This window comes from Vanessa cardui, chromosome 6 (assembly GCF_905220365.1).
Source record: "Vanessa cardui chromosome 6, ilVanCard2.1, whole genome shotgun sequence".
Classification (NCBI taxonomy): domain Eukaryota; kingdom Metazoa; phylum Arthropoda; class Insecta; order Lepidoptera; family Nymphalidae; genus Vanessa; species Vanessa cardui.
In genome coordinates, this window is record NC_061128.1 from 9,860,421 (window position 1) to 9,884,997 (window position 24,577).

The 24,577-nt window shown below is 36.5% G+C and overlaps 2 protein-coding genes across 3 annotated transcripts; one reads left to right on the forward strand and one right to left on the reverse strand.

Moving 5' to 3' along the window:
- Window positions 1-4,383: 4,383 nt before the first annotated feature.
- On the forward strand, window positions 4,384-7,123 carry LOC124530262 (cytochrome P450 6B6-like). The gene is made up of 2 exons (XM_047104330.1): window positions 4,384-5,872; window positions 6,889-7,123. The coding sequence occupies exons 1-2, from the start codon at window positions 4,516-4,518 to the stop codon at window positions 7,065-7,067; spliced, it is 1,536 nt and encodes a 511-aa protein (XP_046960286.1). The 5' UTR covers window positions 4,384-4,515; the 3' UTR covers window positions 7,068-7,123.
- Window positions 7,124-8,920: 1,797 nt separating this feature from the next.
- Window positions 8,921-24,327, reverse strand: LOC124530261 (exocyst complex component 4). 2 transcript variants are annotated; one of them, XM_047104327.1, is made up of 17 exons: window positions 24,115-24,327; window positions 23,761-23,922; window positions 22,828-22,997; window positions 21,952-22,105; window positions 20,438-20,561; window positions 19,787-19,944; window positions 18,686-18,900; window positions 18,133-18,229; window positions 17,360-17,525; window positions 16,552-16,684; window positions 16,213-16,362; window positions 15,480-15,768; window positions 14,342-14,473; window positions 13,458-13,622; window positions 11,396-11,545; window positions 10,269-10,463; window positions 8,921-9,723 (listed from the first exon to the last, which is right to left on the reverse strand). In XM_047104327.1, the coding sequence occupies exons 1-17, from the start codon at window positions 24,169-24,171 to the stop codon at window positions 9,559-9,561; spliced, it is 2,682 nt and encodes an 893-aa protein (XP_046960283.1). In that variant the 5' UTR covers window positions 24,172-24,327; the 3' UTR covers window positions 8,921-9,558. The 2 variants fall into 2 exon arrangements, with proteins under 2 accessions (XP_046960283.1, XP_046960284.1); XM_047104328.1 differs by lacking the exon at window positions 23,761-23,922.
- Window positions 24,328-24,577: the final 250 nt, after the last annotated feature.

The window sequence follows — 24,577 nt, forward strand, 5'->3', positions numbered from 1 at the left end:
TTTGATGACTTTTAAAATATTTTACTTACATAGAGAGATTTACAAAATTAACAAATAGAAAGATGTTAGCCACTGATAAATATTAAAATTGATGTTTGCGGCTTTTACTAAGACTAAAATCTTTAATTAGAGCACAATAATCTAACGAATGAGCTACGTCATTTTCGATAGACAGAATAGCAAGGGCTGAAATTCGATCTTATGTCATCGAATTTCTTAAATATGTTTTAGTAATTTTGTGCCTCGAAAAACAAAGTAGTGGCAATGATTCTCAGAACTATTTCAATAGTAGGGTAAACTTCAGTTAATTTGTTTTCTATTATGTATTTCAGCACCGAGATAATGTCATCGTTTCCTTCATACACACGGATAAACATATTCAGTTCTTCGTACAATTCATGTCCATCAATGTCACATGATTCTCCTACTGTCAGAGATATTTGTAAGTCACTGCATTGCTTCAAAAGTTCACGATCACTTATTGTTATTTCCTTTAATCTTTCTATATTATATGGAAATCCAAATATGGTCGCATGATTCTTAAGTGCCTCAAACCTAGGATGGCATCTTGCGCCCATCTTCCTCGCTGTTTTTACTTCATGACGGTGGCGGCACCCATGATGATGTGGAAGGAATGTTTCCAGCCGTATAAGTTTCTTGATCGTCACTTTTTTATAAATTTATATAAAGATCCACGTAGATTTTCTTTTACCTGCTTTCTTTTGATAGCTCGTTTCCTTTTTGAACTACCTGACTCAAATTTTCTACCGGAATCACGATCACGGGAGCTCATTTCGTAAATCTTGTTGTGATTCGCGCATACAGTCAAAAATATTTTTTAAATAGGTGTCACACAAATTTTTAACCCTTTATCAGCTTACTCAGTACTTAAAATACTATAATTTACACTTTTCTAACTCACTTAATACTTAAAACACAATGAGAACGTATACGTAAGACTTCACACCCGGTAGAGTATCAAGTTGAATTTCTGACACTTCTTGGATTTTTCGGATTATTGCCTGACATCTGCCAAAGTGCCACAAGCCAAACTGCTACCTCCAGAAGTAAAAAAACGTTTCGTTTGACGGTGTACGTTATTACTTTGCATAAGTCCCTTGGAAGGAGCGTCACTTCAGTGGGAAAGACTTGACATCTAGTGCCGCTGCTATTACTGTTGAGATCTTCTTGGGGACAGAATGCTGCATTCCTAAATCAAATCTTAATATCAGGGGTACGCGTAATCATTGGTTTACTCGCGCTTGTGTTGATAATCTTATTGACATATGATTGGTGTATCTGTTTGTAATGTTAAAATAACTGCTTTTTACTAAATGCGTATATAAGCACCGTACATATCTATACCAAAATTGCATTTTAACTATTTTTGTCTGCCCATCTGTTTGTTCCGGCTAATCTCTGGAACGTCTGGACCGGTTTTGACGGGACTTTAACTAGCAGATAGCTGAAGAAAAACGGAGTAGCTTAGGCTACAAACAAAATCTTTTTTGTAAAATTAAAGAAGTCGCGGGCGCAGATTACAATATCCTATAATTGCGTCGAAATATAGCGGCGCTGAGGACTTTCTATCGACTGTATAATGGTGAGTATTCTGAGGAACTATTCTCTCTAATTTCTGTTCCTGTTAAGAAAATGTATTCCTTCACAAGTCTACGGTCTACGCGTACTGGCTCTCGATGTTACCCCTTTTATCTTTCATCAATTCTATCGCTCACAAAGATATTTGGCAACACTTTTCTGTGTTGCATCGCTAAAAAAATCATTTCTTTACCAGCACGCGTGTTTCCTTCCTCTTATAGTCTGGGTTCCTTCAAACGAGACCTGAAAAGGCACCTTGCAAGCAGGCATGGCGAGGCCCTCATCGCGTTTGGACTTCACAGCTACTTACCATCGAGTTATTTGCCTATCCGTTAAATATATAAAAAACAGAACATCCCATAACATCCAAATAATATTTTTAATTCACCCTTGCTGCAAGGGCCTTGCATAACAATAAAATAAAATTATACCTAATAATTACAATCATATCTATTAAATATAATTCGTCCTTAACATACTGTTTCGTACCTTCAGTTAAAAGATACGCACTTTTAGTATTAATCATTGACACCAATAATGTACCCTACATAACATTAATTATGCTTCGTACAAAAAACACATAAATTTCAAGAATCAATACTTATTATAGTAATAACAAAGTAAAGGAAGTAAATATACCTAGTACATATTTATCTACTTCACTGTCTTATTACTAAAATTATGTACTATTATTTTGGCTTTATTAAATAAATAAACCGTAATTTTCTAGAATTAAGGAAGTCTTAGACATGTGCTCATTTAAAACAATAAAACTGTGTTTCCGTCGTATTTGGCGTGTAAGCATACGTTTCTATATCGTAATCAACACATATATTGCGTTAACTGAATGACTACAACGCAAGGCCTAAACAATATTTAATAAAAAAATAATATTGAATTGAAATTTGGAGATCGTTTTCTAATTTGTAGACACCACAACAATAACAGCAACAGGTGATTTTAAATTTTTTTGGTCTTTTCAAAGTGTCAAAAAAGAATAAATATGGTTGTATTTTATTTAGATGTAGATAAACGAACCTTACTGAAACCAAAATAGTACATTTATATTGCACGTATACTATGATACCGATTAGGTTCGCGTATAACATAAATTTGGAACACTTGGGAAACATTCGTCCGTGAAAATATATATATTTTTTAGGGACATACATATATGGGATCGAGTCGAGATGGCCCAGTGGTTAGAACGCGTGCATCTTAACTAAAAGGATTGCGGGTTCAATCCCAGGCAAGCACCGCTGTTTCATGTGTTTCTTAATTTGTCTTTATAATTCATCTCGTACTCAGCGGTGAAGGAAAACATCGTGAGGAAATCTGCATGTGACAAATTTCATAGAAATTCTGCCACATGTGTATTCCACCAACCCGCATTGGAACAGCGTGGTGGAATGTGTTCCAAACCATCTTCTCAAAGGGAGAGGGGGCCTTTAGCCCAGCAGTGGGGATTTACAGGCTATTGTTGTTGACGTATATGGGCAAATGTGAGAAAATTGTATGATTAGTTAGTGAACACTACAACACTACACACATTATCAGGTAAAAAGTTAAGAGCCATTCACGCCTTACTCACCGTTCGCGTATGTCGGACCATAGCAATACCAACTACATTAATTACTTAATACACAAATCCTAAACCTAAATTAAAATAGTCCTTACAAACATACAATTTGACGAACTATAAATGAATTATATAATTAAACCACTTGTTCCAAATTTATTATCGTTTTTTTTGTATTCATATTAATATCAAATTTTAAATCAAGTTATAAAATATTGTTTCTTCAAACATAACATTAGATTCCACGAAGTGATCAAAAGAATTACCATCCTACGCTGAGACTGGTTAATTACAGTCATTACTGTTGTTACAGCTCAAAGTACGCAGTATAAAAAATACAATACTATGTGTATTATTCGTTGATGATATATATAAAATGTTTGAATCATTACATTTTCATATTTATCGAAAAACGACTACAATTATATAATTTTAGGTCAAACTATTTTTCAACAAGTGAAAGAATATTATGTTGCACAAAAATTTCATATACTGTGCGCCTGTGCACTATCTTTACATTGAAGTATCATATTGCCCAATTATATCATATATATTATACTTTGTATCTACTGTGTACTCTACCTATATATTTTTTTAAGTATTATATAGCACAATTATTTCATAAAATACTTGCCATCAGTACTATCTTTGTTAAGATTTATCATATTGCAGAATTATTTCATAAGATAGATTACATCTGTTTCTATCTAAATTAGAAGTGTTATATTGCGCAATAATTTCAAACTTTCATGCGCCTGTGAACGTCTTATGTTTAAATTGTTTGCATGGCGCAACCTTCCCGTATGTTTTCAGATTTCCTGTGGATTTTTATTCAGTAAATTTGTGATGCCTATAAATTATGCTAGTAAGCTTATGCTTAGTAAAAATTAAATTATTACAACATTTATAATTACAATATTTTTGTGAAAAAATGTTTTTAGAATAATGTTTAATGTTTCCACTCATATATTATATGATAGAATATAAATAGATAAACGTAATATGTATCTACATATATAAAAATATTCGCGTAATTTCGTTCGTTCGATCGTTTTTTCGTCATCATCTATTCTTGAATCAAAATACAGTTAGTAATATCGTTTGTTATTGAATAAAAAAACAAAGCTTGTGTTTCTGTGATACAGGTTTTCGACGTATCAACTTAATAGCGATGTGTCATCAATTCAAACTCCATGAACACTCAAGCTTCCTATAAAATGCTTTAGTGCGTGTAAACCAACAGACATGTGCAGTCCTCTGTTATATCTTAGTTACGGACAAACGCTTTGAATAACTGCCAATTAGTTTGCAATTTAGATATTTACTGTGTCTTCAAGATGATAGGTTTAACTTTGTGTATTGTTGCCATTTTCTTTCTATATTTATACGGAAAGAGAAACCACAAGTATTGGGAATTGAAAGGAGTAAAACACGATCAACCCTTACCGTTTTTTGGAAACAATGCGAGGAATTATTTTATGCGAAAAAGTGTAACCGAATTATTTACTGAATTATACTTGAAATATTCAAATGAAAAAGTTGTAGGATTTTATCGCGCGTCCCGCGCTGAATTAATCATCAAAGATCCCGAAATGGTCAAGCGAATACTAATAACGGACTTTAGTCATTTTTATCCACGTGGCTTAAATCAACACAAAAAGGAAATAGAGCCTATGTTGAGAAATCTTTTTTTTGCGGACGGAGATATATGGAAGTTATTGCGACAGCGAATGACACCCGCGTTTTCGAGTGGTAAGTTAAAGGCTATGTTCCCTTTGATCGTGGAACGCGCTGAGAAACTCCAAGCGCGAGCACTTGCTGCTGCCGCCGCTGGAAAAGCTATCGATGCGCGCGATCTCATGGCTCGTTATACTACCGACTTTATTGGCGCCTGTGGCTTCGGACTCGATTCCGATTCTCTTCAAGACGAGAATTCCGCTTTTAGAAGACTAGGAGCTACTATATTCAAAATAGGCCCGAAGGAAATTTTCATAATTGCATTAAAACAGCTTTTTCCGAACATGTTTAAAAAGTTGAAGTCGTTGAGTCGGGTCGAAAAACAAATACTTCAATTAGTTGATGCAGTTCAAAGACAAAGGAACTATAAACCATCTGGCAGAAACGATTTCATAGATCTTCTACTCGAGAGTAAAATGAAAGGCACAATCGTAGGGGATTCTATCGAGAGAATAAAACCAGATGGAAAGCCGGAAGTTGCGACTTTGGAGTTGGATGACGAGCTAATAGCAGCTCAGGTATTTGTATTTTTCGCGGCAGGCTTTGAGACTTCCTCATCTGCGACTAGTATTACTCTACACGAACTTGCTTATAATCCAGAAGTACAAGAAAAGGTTCACGAAGAAATAGATAGAGTTTTAGAGAAGTACGATAATAAGCTCAGCTATGACGCCATTAAGGAGATGTCCTATTTGGAGTCGACATTCAAAGAAGGAATGAGAATTTTTCCATCATTGGGTTTCTTGATAAGAGAATGTGCCCGCAAGTATACCTTTGAAGATATTAACCTGACAATTGATAAAGGAGTGAGAGTGATAGTGCCGCTTCAAGCGATGCACAACGATCCCAAATATTTCGATAATCCAACTGAATTCCGACCGGAAAGATTCCAAGATAACACTTCATCTAATAAATTCTCATATTTACCATTTGGTGACGGACCACGTGCTTGTATAGGTATGTATATAAGTGCACTCTATATGTTATCTCATATCTGGGTATTTTATAAAATATACTTAATTACGTATCACCTCGATCTTACTTATCATTCAATTATAACATACATTCTTATGATATAATAATTCATTGTTTATACGAGTCCTTCTGAATGAACTCGCATCATATTATGTAGAATCGAAATAGTTAGCTAAGCGTACTTGTTTAAAATTTTGGCTAATCAGAAAGGTATCTGAATTAAAAAAACCACTGCTAATTGAACTTCTCTTCTGTTAAAGAGGTTTCGATCTTACTTTATTAGAGTTCCTGCAACCTTAAGAACCATGTGTTTTATACAATAAACTATTGTTTTATTAACACTACTAGTATTTAGTCTTGTAAACTGTGAATTCTTATATTGGTATCTTATATGCCTTTTGGCATAATAGCATGGTGCCCGCGGTTTTGTTCGCGTTTTAGAGTGTTGGTTCTCATATGTAATCATATGTAATCTCATATGTAATCTCATATGTAAGGCAAAAAGTAGTCTATGTCCTTTCTTGGAGTTCAAGTTTAATTAATACCAAATTTCATCAAATTCGTTTCAGCGGTTTGATCGTGAAATAGCGGTACACAGAGGATGACAGACGTTACGTTTGCATTTATGATATTAATATAGATATGAGATAAGAATTACTTGGTGGTAGGGCTTTGTGCAAGCCCGTCTGGGTAGGTACCACCCACTCATCAGTTATTCTACCGCCAAACAACAGTACTCGGTATTGTTGTGTTCCGGTTTGAAGGGTGAGTGAGCCAGTGTAACTACAGGCACAAGGGACCTAATATCTTAGTTCCCAAGGTTGGTGGTGCATTGACGATTTAGGGAATACTGAATATTTCTTACAGCGTCTTTGTCTATGGGTAATGGTGACCACTTACCATCAGGTGGCCCATATGCTCGTCCGTAAAGGTATACCATAAAAAAAAATAAGAATGAGATATGATATTAAATATGTAACGGCGATAAATATTTCCAGGTGCGCGTTTGGGACTAATGCAATCGCTAGCGGGTCTGGCGGCCATATTGTCGCGTTTCAGCGTTCGCCCCGCGCCCAGTACGATTCGTCATCCGCCCGTTAATCCTGCTTCGGGTATTGTGCAAAGCATACAGGGTGGTCTACCATTGCTCTTTATTGAAAGAAAACAGCACAGCTGAACTCTCCCAGAAATATTTTATACTAATTTTGTTGTTTTAATATAGTTTAACTTTATTTTTGTTGTTTAATTTAACAAATCAACAATAGAACAATATAGTGAATCTATAAAAGCCAATACAAAATCTAAGGGTTAATCTAATTTTTATAAAAGAAATCTGTGTTTTATTTCATATAATAAATACTATTATATATTAAGATAGTATCTACATATGTCCTATTTATCACATTAAAATTAGAATGCGATTAAATTGCGAAAAATAGTGATTTAATATAAATTTGTAGTGCCCAATGATATTCTAATAAACAGATATGTTATACCCATACTAAACAACAGAAAGAAGTGTGCCGCGCCGGGGACCGTTTATTTTAGGTACATTTCGTTACAAGTAAAAAGGATAGCATGATAAAAACAATAAGTAAAAGGGATAACAAGCTTCTAGTCTTCACTTTTTGCGCGTTAATGACATCTGTTTACTAGAACGAAAAGATTTTTTTTGTTTTTATTTTAATTTGTCGTGATAATAGTCCGATGTCGTATACGAACGTCCTTAATTTTATCCTATCCATGAAATAATAACAACGAGCCGAGATGGCCCAGTGGTTAGAACACGTGCATTTTAAACGATGATTTCAGGTTCAAGCCCAGGCAAGCACCACTATATATATATGTGCTTAATTTGTGTTTATAATTAATTTCGTGCTCGGCTGTGAAGGAAAATATCGTGAGGTCTAATTTAATTGAAATTCTGCCACATGTGCATTCTACAACTCACATTGGAACAGCGTGGTGGAATATGTTCCAAGCCCTCTCCTTAATGGCCCTTAGCCCAGCAGTGGGAAATTTACAGGCTGTTACTTTACTTTTACTTTACATGCAATAATAAATAGTTCAGACAATCGCGAGTGACGGTTCGAGTTAATTAAGATCCGTCATCGCCTACACGTATGATAGAGTAATTTATGTAATAAACTATAGTCTGTGCTCGTTAAGAATGCAGTGAGTTGTCATTGTTCACCGGCACCTTTGACCAATCAAATCTTTTCAAATTACAAAGTCAAGTTCACATTGAACAGGTAAAGACATAAGTTCGAACGTGTTACGTGATGGTTGTGGATTTAATTAATTATTAACTGATATTTTTATAATTTAAATTAAATTTTTATTTTAATTAAATTATATTAAAGAAAATGAATATCACACCACTTTGTAAAAATAAAAGTGCGATAAATGCTGCGACCACGTCTTACAAGAAATTGCCATGTGGGATTTAGATAATGTTATGGAACTCGCTGCAGAAAATTATTTTATTATAAACACTAACGACGACAGTAATAGTGTAAGTAATAGTGATTAAAATATTAATGACTTAATTTCGATTTTTTACGTTAATGTGTACTTTTTAAATTCATTACACTTTGTCTTTAAAACAAATATAATTTGTTGGAATTTTAACACAAATATACATACACCTTTACCCTTCTTTTAAAAATATTTGATTGGTCAAACAATGACAACTCACTGCATTCTTAACGCGAACAGACTATAGTTGTAAATCACTAAGTCGGCAATCATAGTATGTTTAGGTGTAGATAGGTAATTACTAATTATGTATTAGTATTATAAGTTACAACGTATGTTCAGAGTCCGACGAAGCTATCAACGTCAGTTGAAGTTTAAAAAAAAATGTGTGTCTTCTTCTTTTCTTAACTGGTTCGTTAATATATGTAAAATGTATGTTCTAATTACTCTTAAATTAAAAAAATAATGAAGAAGAGAGGAGGTTTAATATTAGCATTAATAAAGTATGTATAACAATGAGAGCAATTATGTCGATAAACGTAATAAAATGACTTTTCGTTAATATATATTTTTTAATCATTTAAAACAATAATGTATATAAATCTTTTTATAAATGTGGGTATAAAATAACTTAGTGACATTAAAAATATAATAACTTACAAAATAATTAATACATCATTGCTATAACAAATATTCTTACTTAATGTGCCAAAAACATAACTAATATTCTTAAAAATAGAACAATCATCTCGATTCGCGCACATATAAGGATAATCGTGTTCTGAAAAAGGAGTCGAGATGGCCCAGTGGTTGGAAAGCGTGCATCTTAACCGATGATTGCGGTTTCAAACCCAGGCAAGCACCGCTGATTCATGTGCTTAATTTGTTTTTATAATTCATCTCGTGCTCAGCGGTGAAGGAAAACATCGTGAGGAAACCTGCATGTGACAAATTTCATAGAAATTCTGCCACACATGCATTCCACCAACCCGCATTGGAACAGCGTGGTGTAATATGTTCCAAACCTTCCTCAAAGGGAGAGGAGGCCTTTAGGCCAATAGCGGGAGTTTACAGGCTGTTGTTGTTCTGAAAAATATCCAGTGGTATAGTCTATATTTCGACATGGTGTAGTGTCGATATAAAGCTAGATCTGAGGCTCGTACGAGTGCGTGCGCGGCGCCGCCCGGCGGTCACACGGTGACGCCGACGTGTCCGAGCGCGGCCGACAGCTGGCGCAGCTGCGCGCGCATCTCGGCGTCGGTCAGCCCGCGCCGCGCGCCGATCACCTTGAACGCGTTCAAGTACTCCAGCTCCGAGAACTGCGGACCTTTCTCGCGGACCGATGTTATGATTTCCTGAGGAGAAAATCAGAGTTACCATTGATAGAACTTTGTAAGAGCTCGTACTAAAACGTGCCACCCACTTATCAGTATCACAGCAATAGTCAGGTAGGAAATTTTCGTTCCATTTTGTTACAGAGACAAGGTTAAAACATCTTAAATGCCACGTATAAGCCGAGATGACTCAGTGGTTAGAACGCGTGCATTGACCGATGATTACGGATTCAAACCCAGGCAAGCACCACTCTGTAATCATGTGCTTAAATTGTGTATTACGATTCATCTGTGTCAGTGAAGGATAACATCGTGAGGAAATCTCTATGTGTGTCCATTTCATAGAAATTCAACCACATATGTATTCCACCAACCCGCATTGTAACAGCGTGGTAAAATATGTTCCAAACCTTTTCCTCAAAGGGAGAGGAGGCCTTAGCCCAGTAGTGGGAAATTTATAGGCTGTTGTTATTGATTTCATTTAGATGATGAATTCCATGTAAAAGCGAAAATTCAACCATTTCTCATAGTAGAGTAATTCACGTGTCGGTATGTGTCGGCGGTACCTCCGGCGTGCAGGCCAGCAGGTGCAGGTAGGCGTGCGCGGCGTGCAAGCCGTCGTGCGGCAGCGACAGCGCGGCGAGGCAGTGGCGCAGCGTGGCCAGCCGCGCGCCCGCCGCGCCCGCGCCCGCGCCGCGCTCGCTCTGCCAGCGCCACACCACCGCCGCCGACATCATCTCGCCCACGCCGCTCATTATGTACTGCCGACGCACACACCAACAAAATAAACTACTCAAGAAGCCTTTTACGAGAACTTTTGGATCGTCATTTAACAATTAAGTGAAGCTACCACCGGTTCGGAAAGTAGATTCTACCGAGAAGAACCGGCAAGAAACTAACTATTTACTCTTTTTCAACATTAAAAATTACATACATTTTTAAAAATTTTGAAAAAACCTTAAAAACATGACAACTCAAAAATGGTTTTGGATTATGCATATGGGGGTTAAAGTGGTTGCAAATAGTCACCCCTACCACCTCCTAACGGATATACGTCGAGTTACCAATAACCCTGTATGTAATATATCCATATTCATACCTGGAAGTCAACAGGTATGAACTCCACGCTTTTATATCATCTATAAATTTTTTTATCGAATAATATGCCTTTTTTACCAATGTATTTTTTACAAACGATTTAAATTTACGAAACGGCAATGTTAAAAATGACTCATGTTACATCGCCAAAATTGAGAGAACAGAGGAACAAAGGATGTACGTATGTATGACACAACTTAGATGTCGCATCGGCAAAATTCGTAAAACCGATCACATCCGAATTAAGTACGCCATCCCAAATTATCAATATTTATTTCTTATGCGAATATGATCTTTGCACAAACGTAATAACTTGTAATATCATATGACCTAATATATTCGTCAATTTGACGGGTCGATTTACTTACACTCGCTCTCTCTGACGCGGGAATCTATAGCGACGAATAGCGTCGAATGGCGCGATTTCGCGCTTTTTCTATTGGTCGTGTAAATCGGCAGTAATCGGTTTTATTTTCATTCCATTGCATTTTCCGATGCTACATCTAATTTGTGTCGTACTATATACATTTATTTATGATCGTCATTCTATGAAAGTAAATTTAAAGTATTGTATAGCATGTGGTGGATCACTGACCGCGAGTGCGGAGGGCGCGAGCAGAGCGACAGCGTGTTCGTGGAAGGCGAGCAGACGATGCGCGAGGCGCGTGGCGCCGCCCGCCTCCTCGCCCTCCGGACCCTCCGCCCTCTCCTCTTGCCCCAGGTAGTGGAAGCACTCGATGCGCATCTTGAATGACAAAATTTACATCGTTTCTACAAAAAACTCTTCATATTCGAAACTATTATCCTGACTCTGATTATATGCATATATTAATCATTTTAAAATAGAATTGGTGTCGTCTAAAAGAAAATCGTAAAGTACTTCACCTTAGTGTGATCACGAGAAAGCAGGCTATGGTTATGATTATATGTAGTCGTTGATGGTTAATTTTTTTATTTTTTTAATGGTACAGGTTGGCGGACGAGCATATGGGCCACCTGATGGTAAGTGGTCACCATCACCCATAGACAATGACGTTGTAAGAAATATTAACTATTAGTTACATCGTCAATGTGCCACCAACCTTGGGAACTAAGATGTTATGTCCCTTTTGCCTGTAGTTACACTGGCTCACTCACTCTTGAAACCGAAACACAACAATACTGAGTATAGTTATTTGGCGGTAGAATAACTGGTGAGTGGGTGGTACCTACCCAGTCGGGCTTGCACAAAGCCCTACCACAAAGAAACGCGATTATCGCGAAATAACTAAAAATTGTACCCCTCTTTCAGCAAGAATTGTTCATTCTTTGACGTTATACCTTTCTTGTAAGTGTTGCAAGTGTTTCATAATATGTATGTAACATATTATATGAGGTGCCGGAGCAAATTACGAATCAAATTTCACGTCCATTTACTATGCTTTTTGCACAACGACTGGGTATATGAGATTTTACAATATCGAGTACGATTATCTTGTTACTAATATATAGTTACCAAATTTGGATACAAATTAAATAGCTATTTACACACGACACAAAGTTATTCTGTTGATTTTTTAAAATCCATTTTATATTATTTAGTAGAGGTTAAGGAACCCAGTAAAAGTAGATTTTTTTAATTCTAGCACATATTTGCCGAAAAATATCATATTAAAAATTCCATATTTAAAAAGCGCAAGAAAACGCTACTTGGACAATTGGATTTTTGAATAAATTAAGTATTATTTTCAAGTTTCGTTAGTAAATAACCATTTTTAAACTCATAATCTACACTGATTACAATAAATCACAATTTATTTTTCGCATTGTCAAATAGCCTATTGTACTTGCAGTGACAAGCTATGGATATTTGTGAGTCTTACCTCCAAGTGCAGGAACACTAAGCACTTGGATTTTTGAATAAATTAAGTATTAATTTCAAGTTTCGTTTATTCGTTAGTTAATAACCATTTTTAAATTCATAATCTACACTGATTACAATAACCCACAATTTATTTTTCGCATTGTCAAAATAGCCTATTGTACTAGCAGTGATAAGCTGTGGATGTCTGTCTTACCTCCAAGTGCAGGAACACTAAGCACTTGGATTTTTGAATAAATTAAGTATTAATTTCAAGTTTCGTTTATTCGTTAGTAAATAACCATTTTTAAATTCATAATCTACACTGATTACAATAAATCACAATTTATTTTTCGCATTGTTAAATAGCCCATTGTACTTGCAGTGATAAGCTGGATGGATGTTTGTGAGTCTTACCTCCAAGTGCAGGAACACTAAGCACTTGGATTTTTGAATAAATTAAGTATTAATTTCAAGTTTCGTTTATTCGTTAGTAAATAACCATTTTTAAAGTCATAATCTACAATGATTACAATAAATCACAATTTATTTTTCGCATTGTCAAATAGCCTATTGTACTTGCAGTGATAAGCTGGATGGATGTTTGTGAGTCTTACCTCCAAGTGCAGGAACACTAAGCACTTGGATTTTTGAATAAATTAAGTATTAATTTCAAGTTTCGTTTATTCGTTAGTAAATAACCATTTTTAAAGTCATAATCTACAATGATTACAATAAATCACAATTTATTTTTCGCATTGTCAAATAGCCTATTGTACTTGCAGTGATAAGCTGGATGGATGTTTGTGAGTCTTACCTCCAAGTGCAGGAACACTAAGCACTTGTAAGCGATCTCGCTGAAGAGCGCGGCGGAGGCGGCCATGTCGCTCTGGAACTTCTCCGACAGCTTGAGGCCCGCGCCCGCCGCGTTCGGCGCGCTCACCAAGCTCGGGATGGTCTTGATATTAGTGCTCAGCCACTCCTGTGTCATCACATTATAGTAAGACACAACTTAGATGTAGCATCTAAGTTGACTCATCATTATTAACTCCACGCTTTTTTATCATCTACAAAATCTTGTATCGAATAGTATGCTTTTTCTACCAATGTATTTTTAACAAACGATTTGAATTTACTAAACGGCAAAGTTAAAAATTTCTGCGGAATTTTATTATAGAAACGGATACCTTGCCCCAAGAAGGATCCATTGACTTTGCGGAGTCGGAAACTTGGCGTTATAAGTTTATCCTTACTTCTAGTGCATATACAATGATTATCACTGATTTTATCAAAGTGATCAATGTTACTGTGAATATACATGATATTGTTGTAAATATATTGCGACGCAACAGTAAGTATTCCTACTCTGTTAAAAACATCCCGAAGAGAGTCTCTAGCTCCAAGATTATAAATAAACCGAATTGCTCTCTTTTGTAATTATAAGTAATTGTAAGTAGTAATAATTTATAGTAAATACTAAATAGAGGAGCAAGTGTTTTTCAGGGCTTGTATACGAGTATACCATTTGGGACACGAAATATTCTCTTAACAGTGATTATGAGGTCGTTCGTCTGCCCTAAATGGACACTACATATTTGTATGAAAAATAAAAAATTTTGTCCAGCACTGTAGCGACGTTCAAGACGAATACATGCTATAAATTGTGTTCCTAAAAGTTTATTATTTGAAAATGTAACGTACCATACTTTCGCAAAGTAGAGCTAGATCAACAAGTGTATTGATGTCTGCGACTATCTCGCGGTTGGAGACCTCGCCGTCGCCCAAACTCGTTCCAAGGATTTCCGCTTCTCTTTCGTACGCTTGCTTTAGCTCCTGCTTGTCAGAGATTAAAACAAAAAATAATAAATTATAGTACAATAAAATTAGAAATAGCGCGCACAGGTGATTTTTCTCACGGTAACTGTTTCGTCACTCTTGTCGAGTCCATGAATATGTATGACGTGACATTTGTGTCTGCTAGCGACAAATTTGTCACTCTTGTCGTCAGTCTTGCGCTATCTACACTTTGACTGCGACTTTGGCGCGCGCAAATGGCGCCACCATCTATTCAAAACGTTCGTCATTCGTCAAGACGATACTGATAATGCTGTTTTAATAGAAGAAGTGGAAAAGAGACCAGCTCTTTATGATAAAAAATTGAAAGAGTGTTTAGATATTCACGTGAAAATTAAAGTCTTTTTCTGCCGAGTCTCACGAATTCACAGAGAACCACCGTCTCTTCGAAATCCATAGTGGCAAATGACACTTTCGAAAATATTTTGTGACTGTCTCTATTAATGAGCGCACTCCGCTTTGGAAACGTGACGTGACAGTGACAAACAATTTAAAGTCACCGTGACAAAAGTTACCAGTGCGCGCTAGTTCTTAATTCCTCACTCACGAGCAAATAGTACTACCACAAGGTAGATATCAATGTTAATGTTCGCAACGTGACGCAATCTACACGGGCGTGCGGTGACGATCACACTGACGTCGACGGTGTCCATTATGTCCACGTTCACTTTGCGGCCTCGCACCCCCCGCCCCGCGCGTTTACTGTCATTGCGTGGCTACAAGGGAGACAGCTGAAAATCAGCAGAGGGATAAAAATCCCTCATAGCCTGAGCTGTCTCCTTTTGACTGCACACACGTTTTATATTCATTATATATATATATATATATATATATATATATATATATAATTTTTTTTTTATTCGTTATTATTATATCTTTCTTTGTTTATGTTTTTTTTTTTTTTATATATCAATTTTTTCTTTATATGTGTGTATGTCAATAAATGTTTTTTCTTTCTTTCTTTCTTCTTTCTTACTCGTCTGACCTGTGCGGTGTAGTCGCCGTGCTCGACGGCGGCGCGGTAGTTGGGCAGCGCCTGCAGGAAGCGCACGATGTCGTCGTCGGCCAGCCAGCGCGCGGCGCGGGCGGGCGGCGCGGGCGCCAGGCGCGCGTGCGCGGCGCGGGCGTGCACCGCCAGCGCGCCCAGCGCCGCCTCGCACGCGCGCAGCGCCGCCACCCCGCCGCACGCGCCGCAGCGCCGCGCCGCCAGCGCGCTCTCGCGCACGGCGCCCCACGCCTCGATGCAGCACGCGAACACCGGCCGCTGCCCCACGCTGTACACAGTCGGACTCGTATTCACAATCATACCGACTTAGGGGTTTTCCATTAATCACGTGATCTTTTTTTAGCATTTTTTAACCCCCCCCTCCCCCATCGGTGATACGTAGTGAGGTTTAAGACGACCCCTCCCCCCCCCTTCTCAACATCACGTGTATTTTTAGTACCTACAACGAATCTTAAAATTTTCTGAATATTATCTTAATTTAAGTACAGGTATAAACTATAATCTTATTTTATTCTGAAATTAAGGACCATATTTGTTTAAAAATCGCGCATTAGATGAAAAAATAAATACACGAGATATCTTACTACACCCCCTTCCCCCTTGTGTTATTTTCGTGATTTTTATCAAAACCCTCCCCCCCCTTTCAAGCCTCACGTGATTAATGGACAACCCCTTAGGTTGCACTGAATGAGGAGAGTGTCGTGATACTGACGTGTGGTCGGGCGGCAGCGCTCGCTCGCGCCAGGCGGCGGGCGCGCGCATGGCCGCGTCGATCTGCGAGCGCGCTGTCCGCGCGAGGCGCTCGCTCTCGCCCCAGCGCACGTAGTCGGAGATGAACGCGCGAAGGGAGCACTCGCCGCCTCTGTAGTCGATTTTAATTTGAAATTAAGAAAAATATATGCACATTACTTAATCCATTTACCAAGATATAAGGGTACCAAGTATATAAAAAAAAATGTCAGAAAAATCTTTAATGGAAAACAAAAGAAAATGGAAATCAACGTCTACGTCATATATTATAAATAAATTGATCAATTTATATGGTATTTACCCAGGCCGCTCAAGATGAGCGCAGAGCGCGTGCAGCGCCGGAAGGGCGGCGTGTAATAAGGCAGGGTCCGGGCGACACACCAGCGGGTAGCGCTGCCGACGCGACACCACTCCCGTGACCGGGGGCGTAGCCACTAAGACACATATAGAAACATTTAAATTATTAACATTCAAAAACAGAAATATAAAATAAGGAAAAGAATATGTTTCATAGTCTCGTTATTTTAATAATGATATATTTCTGTATATTTTCTCTATGTAAAATAGTATTAAAAAATGAAGACTTCGAATAGACACAAATTCAAGTTGGTATAAAAACAGATTTTCAATTAATAATATTGTGTAACTAATCACCCGAAATATGTACATAAATTGTATTCTTAAAAAAATTAACAGTACTATACACAGTGCCGTAATTAGCCTTTTCTGCGCCCTGTGCGAACTTCTATAACTGCGCCATATATAAGCAGACCCTTTGCCTATTTTACTGTCTCACTCACTAAAACTTTAATGCAGATTCACTACTGCAAATGCGTTTCCCAATAGACACTAAAAACAAATACGCTCATGCGCTGCCAAAAAAATTAACGCGATTTATGTTTTTAATGGTACTAGCATATAAGTACGTTTGTATTGGAATCGAGTGCTAGGGGCTCAGCTGAATCTTAACAAGAGCAAAACGAAAAAACGATAATCCTGCCCAGTCTGTCTATTCTTGCGCCCTCGAGAGTCTACGCCCTGTGTCTGAGCACTGGTGGCACCGCCCTATTTATGCCATTGAGTCTATACATATCATACAAATACAATACCTGTAAGCTTAAACAGTTTATCGCGTCGACGCTGCGGCCGTTTCTTGGAGAAGTAATCGGAGAGGCGTAATTCTGGCGCGCTACTGTCAGTCGTGTTCGCGTTGGACCGCTGCGCCGCTAAGTTAACACTCTCGATTTCTAAGTATTCCGTGAGAAGTAGTTGCATCTGTACCGAAATATTTTAAAATTAAACACATTTGTACACCTCAACTTTGCGTGTAATTGACAATGTTTCGACGACAAATCACGAATAGAATTACGAAGTGATCAAAAAGTTATTGTAGTCAAAAATATATGGCAAAGTGTCATAAGGTATATTAATATCATAGCAATATCCAAATATTAAACTTCAATATCGCTTATAAAAAAGTGTAAAAAATAGTAATCAATACATATATTTATGTGAGATAAATACAATACATATATATTTAAATTAAATAATATCGATACATTTTATTGAATACTTCGAATTTCCAAATGAATTAGATGAGTTATCAATTATGATGATACAAAAGAAAATGAAATTCCTTCCCAATTATTCTAGAACTTTTGAAATCCTCTTTGTAGATTAAAAATATTTTCTAATATCTCGATCATGTTGTGGGGGAGCTGATGAATACTACTGGGGCGCGGTGCAGCAAGTCGTGAGAGTACTGCCTCATATACACTCACGACTTGTTGCACCGCGACCTGTAGCGGACGCCGGTGCGCTGTAAAGCGAGCTTACAGGCAGATGACGTCAGCATTACGTAATCAGGCGCAGAAATACTCACGACTTGTTGCACCGCGCTCCAGTAGTGGTGCTCAGAGTGCAGTCCGCGCTCACTCAGCGAATGTCGCTGCAGTGCTGCTCGCCATAGCTGTAATAAGCTATAAAACAGATATAAACATGTTTAATGTATTATTGGTAAAATGGTGAGATGGCCGAGAAGTTTGAACGCGTGCATCTTAACCGATCATTGCAGGTTGCAATCCAGGCATTCATCTCATGCTCGGCGCTAAAGAAAACCATGAGGAAACCTGCATGTATCTAATTTCATAGAAAATCTGCCTCATGTGTAATACACGCATTGGAACAGCGTAGTGGAATATGTTCCAAATCTTCTCCTCAAAGGAAGAGGAGGCCTTAGTCCGGCAGTGGGAAATTTACAGGCTGGATAGTCTCATAAAAAACTAACCATTAGTAACATGTAATCGGTGAATGTTAAATACGAATGGCAATAGACCACTTTTTATAAAGCCTTTAATTAAACCTAGTTCGAGAGTTAAAAAATGTACATTAAGGATGGAGTTGTCTAACCAATAATTATCACACCTTTTATTTACCGTTTATTTCTAGTCCCACAGGCCTTAAATTCTTCTGCTAAACACGTGACCAGTCTCGCCAACGGTCTACCCGTCTCTGTCACACCTTCAACTTCTGCTATCTCTAGATCTTCCTCTCCATCTGCATCGGCTTCAATCTCAACTTCATCGACGATGCGTCGCGAGACTGAGTCGATAACTTCCAGCAATTCGTTCTGGATTTGCACTTTGAATTTCTGCAAATTTGATTCTTTGAAAACCGAATGGAATTTGGCGTCTATAAAATCGATTTTAAAATTGGCTATAAAGCTTACAGTATGTACTAATTTTCTATCCTACTGTATGCTTTGTAGTTCTATAAGTAATATAAAATACCTGTTCGTACCAACAACCAAGATTTGCTGTGACAGATTTATGACGAAACAAGCTAATTGAAGGTTATAATATTTAAAAATATTGACCACGGGTCAATATATATTTATTTGCATATAATATCTTCATTATTATCAAACCGGCAAAACTATAATAGAGTTACCCATATTTAATGGGAGTCACAAGATAGATTTTGAACAAGTGAATTTTCATTTTTCTTATAAATAGAGCAAGAATGCACATATTTTGTAGTCGCATAGAGATAAATCTCTAGCTAGGAAATCCTTTGAAATTGAAGTCAAATTGTTTCATACTCCCTTACTACGCAGACGTGAAAATTAATAGGATAGAGTTAATGTAGCTGCGGCCACAAGATTATTTATTTAATTTTATTCAATTAAAAATTTCTTTTTTTTAAAACATATTTGGCTTTTGTGACATTTCAATATAAGTATAGAGTCAAAAACCTTTACCTAATTACGGTATTTGTTAATAGTACAGTTAGTTTTCGTTTTTGTTCTTATAATTTCATTTATTTATTTTCGTGTACGCGCATGTGTTTATGTTTACCCAATAGTCAGGGGCCATCTGAAAATCAGTGCTGTGCATTAGCACAGCTTATACAGAGATGAACCCCTTGCAACCTACACTGTATTTTTTAAATTTAATTTTTTTTTTCCTGTATAATCTATGTATGTGTAGCAAAATAAATGGTTTAAATTATACTAAAATTGACTTTATAAGTCCTACCTCAGTCGCTTCTTTCAGCTGCTCCAACACACCCAAAGCTTCGAGTGATATCATGACAGTGGTTTCAAAAGTTTTATCCTCCTCCGTTAGAGACGCCTCGTACTCCGGCGTTATGTCTTGCAAATACGCATCTGTCACCTCTTCGCTCTTCGTTAATTCTGAAAATAGTACCACGAACATGAGTTCTAATCGAAACACATTGACAGAATCTAAGGTTACAAAAATACTAGAAATTCCAAATAAGCTTTGTCTTCATCATGATTATTTATTTATTTACAACTTTCTTTTACTTTTCTTGGTGGTAGGGCTTTGTGCAAGCCCGCCTGCGTAGGTACCACCCACTCATCAGATATTCTGCCGCTAAACAACAGTACGCAGTATTATATTTACGTAATAGAATATTTACGTAAATGCGAATTTGCGTATCATAGCATCAGTACTTAAAATTCAGTAATAACAAATTAGTAAAAATTGTTATAAGCTGTGTTTTATTAACTTAAGAAGTAGTTGGTTCGAGTTGTTACAATAACAGTCGAGATATTATTTTAATTGTATTTAGTACTCAGATATCGCAAACTGTCAGGCTTACTCTTCAGTTTAATACAAATATATTACACGATAATACATGAAACTGAATTGCAGTATTAGTACCAGCAAGCAGCAACGCAGTCCGTCGTCTCGCCGACAGCCCTCGGCCGAGCGGGGCGCGCTCCCCGCGGTACACGGCTGCGCTAATCCGACGGACTATTATGTCCACCAATTCTTTCTTCTTAGCCTGTGTTAGGTTAGGTTAGGTTTAGGTTAGTGATAACTGTCATGGTGCATCCCTAAATCGAATTTCAATAATATTCTATTTCTAACTGATTCTATTTAAAAAAAAAATCATATTAATTCGACTACTCGAACCGCTGTTATCAATCGCCTCAATTATCAAACCCGAGTTTATATTATATTTTCAAGAAATCACCTAATCCAAAATATCTACCAGATTTGAAGACCAATTTATTTCCTTTTTCAAAAAGAACCATTCCAACTCTGGCACACTCATCTAACACATTATTCTAGTCTTGTTCTTACTAGTTAGTATAAAATTTCGCTGAATTAAAATTGAAATTACCAACCACTGGTATTACGCTACAGCCTCAACGTTCGTCTTACTTCATTTTTCATCGGGTTCACAGCGCAAGTTTCAATACCCGATTCACTATTTATTTTATTTTTTTTATATAAGTATTTAAGCGAAATTTCCGACTGACTGTTTTAGAGCAACCCTTTCATGAGTGCACTGTTTTATTAGTCAAGACTGTAAGACAGTAAGAATGCAGGCCACAATTTTTCAAAAGCCCTTACTTAAACGTAAGCAGATATCTCTTTATGATAAGTAACATCTGACATCTCGACTAAGTGATAGCCAAAATGAATTTCCCCATGTCCTGTTTACATACTTCCGTCCCTTTCCACGAAATAACATTCACAGATTGCGAGAAAGCGAGAGAGACGTAACAAATAAATAACCCAACTGTCTTTTGTGTTAGAGAAAGACAGATCCGGTTACATAGTTCCGTCCCTTTCCACGAAATATCATTCACAGATTTCAAGAAAGCGAGAAAGACATCTAACTGTCTTTTATGTTAGAGAAAGACAGATATATATAGATAGCGCACGAGTTGAATGCAGTCGGGGCGTGAGGTAAAGAGCGGGAGCACCTCCCCCGCTGTCCGCACGCTCCTCCTGGCTCGCCCGCAGTGTAGTGTTGTTCCATCCTTGACAGCAATCGTACGCTTGCCGTGTTACCGCATTATTATTGTTGGAGTAATAAGAAAATTATTGGCAAAGAGATGGATTGATTAAAGATACTATTGATCGATTTATAATTGAAGTCAGCGACGGTGAGGATAGTGACACCGATTCAACCATGTGTGAATCTGATGATAATAATTATAAATAAATTTTTGTGTTTTTTATTTTTATTTCGTTTTGTGAAATAATTAATAAAAATGTATGATCAGTATTATTTTGCCTTTTTTTCATTATGCTAACCTAGTAAAATTATTGATATTAATTACTCACAATATAATGACTATTTTGGTCATCGATTATAATTAGGTCACAGCACTATCGAATTCCTGAGCTCTGCATTCAACTCGTGCGCTATCTGTATGTACCTGCAGCTGCGCGGTGGTAGCGCTGAGCGCGTGCACGCGAGGCAGCTCCGTACTGGCGGTGAGCAGTGCGCCGCGCAGCGCATGCGCCGCGCCCAGCACGCGCCCCGCACTCGCCAGTTCGCGCGCACTCCGTTCCGAAACCACCACGCGCTCACTATTTCAACACAAATATTACATCTTATAATGCTTATGCAAACATGTTTAAGTACTATTTGTGTTAGCATATATATTTTAATATGATCATATTTTATTGTTTTAATGTATTAAAGTATTATCAGCATAAATAATTCGATTTAAATAGTTGTTACAATTTTCGTTGTCAACATCCGGTTTTGACTAGACTAAATTGTTTTTAAAATGGATCGAAACCGGATGTTGCTACAGTCGGAGGAGGGGCGTGTAAACATTAAATACTAGGAGTAAGCCTAGAAATGGTCATTCTTACTTTAATCGTCGAATTGGAAGGATCGTGAACCACTTCAGGAGAGATAAAGTATTGATTGTGAGGAGAGTTTTTGTATTATTCCAACATTTGCATTTTTATTTTGAGCAATGTAATCAGACATAAGGATTAAGGGCACCTATTTCTTTGATGACTAATGGATTATAGTAGGGTTTTACCATTAGTTGAGGCACTTGTATGTTTGCCATTCTGAAACAGGATGTATAAATACTGTTGCTTTAAATTAAACAAGATTAAAATAAACAAAGATTAACAACAAAATACATTTATTTTTTATTATTTATCTTCATAAAAGCATTGAAATATGCAAAATGCCTTTTGAAAGTTATAAAAGTACACAAAAATGAAAGGCACCATTCAGAAAAATAATAAAACTGAATAATTACTAAATGTTTACATAAAAATAAACTCACATATCAGTAAGCATTCTTAAAGCGTGATGGTGTGTTCTAGCGTCAGCCCAGAGCCGTCTCAAATCATCCCTTCTTACTCGCAGCAATGCCCTGCATGCACCCAGCCTAGCTTCAGCTGCAGAGCAGTGCTGACCCCAAGCACCGAGCGCTGAACATACTGCACTGAATTTCTGCAATATTAATGATTTATGTTATATTCAATTAACATACTATGCAAATCATATACTTAGTAATTTCAATTACTCGGTAATATGTTAAATATTATGTGTATTTACTATTAATATATAAATTATAAAGATAAATTAAGTTTGGTTTTCTAAAATATATTGTAAAACAGATTAGAAGCACACTAACAATATACATATTAATTGATGGCTTACACAACATCCAAAAAAAGAAAAACAACTTCTTATGTACATCGATTACAAGTGTACATAACATTCACAGTGTATTGTGTCAACATATTTGTTTAAAGTTGAAATTAAAACATACAAAACAATTAAAACAAAAAAAAAATGACCTATGCTATCGTCGTTTATAAACATAATAACTAAATAATATAACAGAAACATTATAAAAAGATAGTATTGATATTTAGAAACATACTTTAGTCAAATATTTTTTCACTGAATTAACATTATCATTTGTAAAAAAACAATAAAATTCTAGCCCACTAGTAGCATCTAGTGTCATATAATGTTGATATAATCCCTTGGAGACTTTAGAAATATTCAGACACAATAGAATTAAATTAAAATGTCTTTGCTAAATAGTGACAAACTTTTTAAAATATAAGAGATATTTGAAACAATGCATGATAGGGGTATCACCCAGTCTACTATAAAATAGATATATCACTATACCTTCATCTTATTGATTATTCGATGCGTAGTAATGAATAAAATTACCTTTCCACTAAAATGTTGTACTCACTTGCATAACATCAGTAATCTCTTGAGCATGGGCTGCAACTAACTCATCCAGCCTAGCATCACTCTTCTTATACTCTTTCTCTAATTTTGCTCTCTCTTTTTCTCTTTGTTCATTTGTCTCACTCGCTGATAAAGTACGAATCACCGACATGAGCAACCCACTCTTTAAAAAATAAAAATAAATACATAACTTCATTAACATAATTAAAAAAATAGGATTTTAAATGGGAATACTTTTATTTGATATCTTATAACATTACCTAAATAGATACAGATTTCTAATGAAAATTTTCTGGCCTAATATACTTCATTAAGGAATTAGTTATCGGGGGTGTATATAACAGTTTTCTCTTACCGTTTCCTTCCCCTGTTTCACTCCTCGAGGAGGTTTAGTAGGTGGTGGTGATGACATTTTAACGATTGTTGACTTGAGAAAATGTACTTAGTTTTCGTTTGATAATATCCACTAATTCACTACAAATCACAGTCTATCGCAGTTAATCTTCATTTCATTTCACCACTGTCCAGTGTCCAAACTACAAATTTGACACTTCAAATGTCAGTCTGATGTTTTCATTATTGATTTCATTCATTCATTCTACGGTATGTATCGGTTCTTCCCAAATCATTATTATTTAATATTTAACTTTTATTATTTTTTAAGCCAATTTATTTCTGGAGCATTATTTACTAAGATATTTAAAAGTAAATCCATTAAAAATGAAAATAATTTTTATTTCATTTTTATAAAACTTTGATTCAGATGTTAAACGATAACGTCAAGTGACATATTAGTAAATAATTTTTTTCAAATCTTT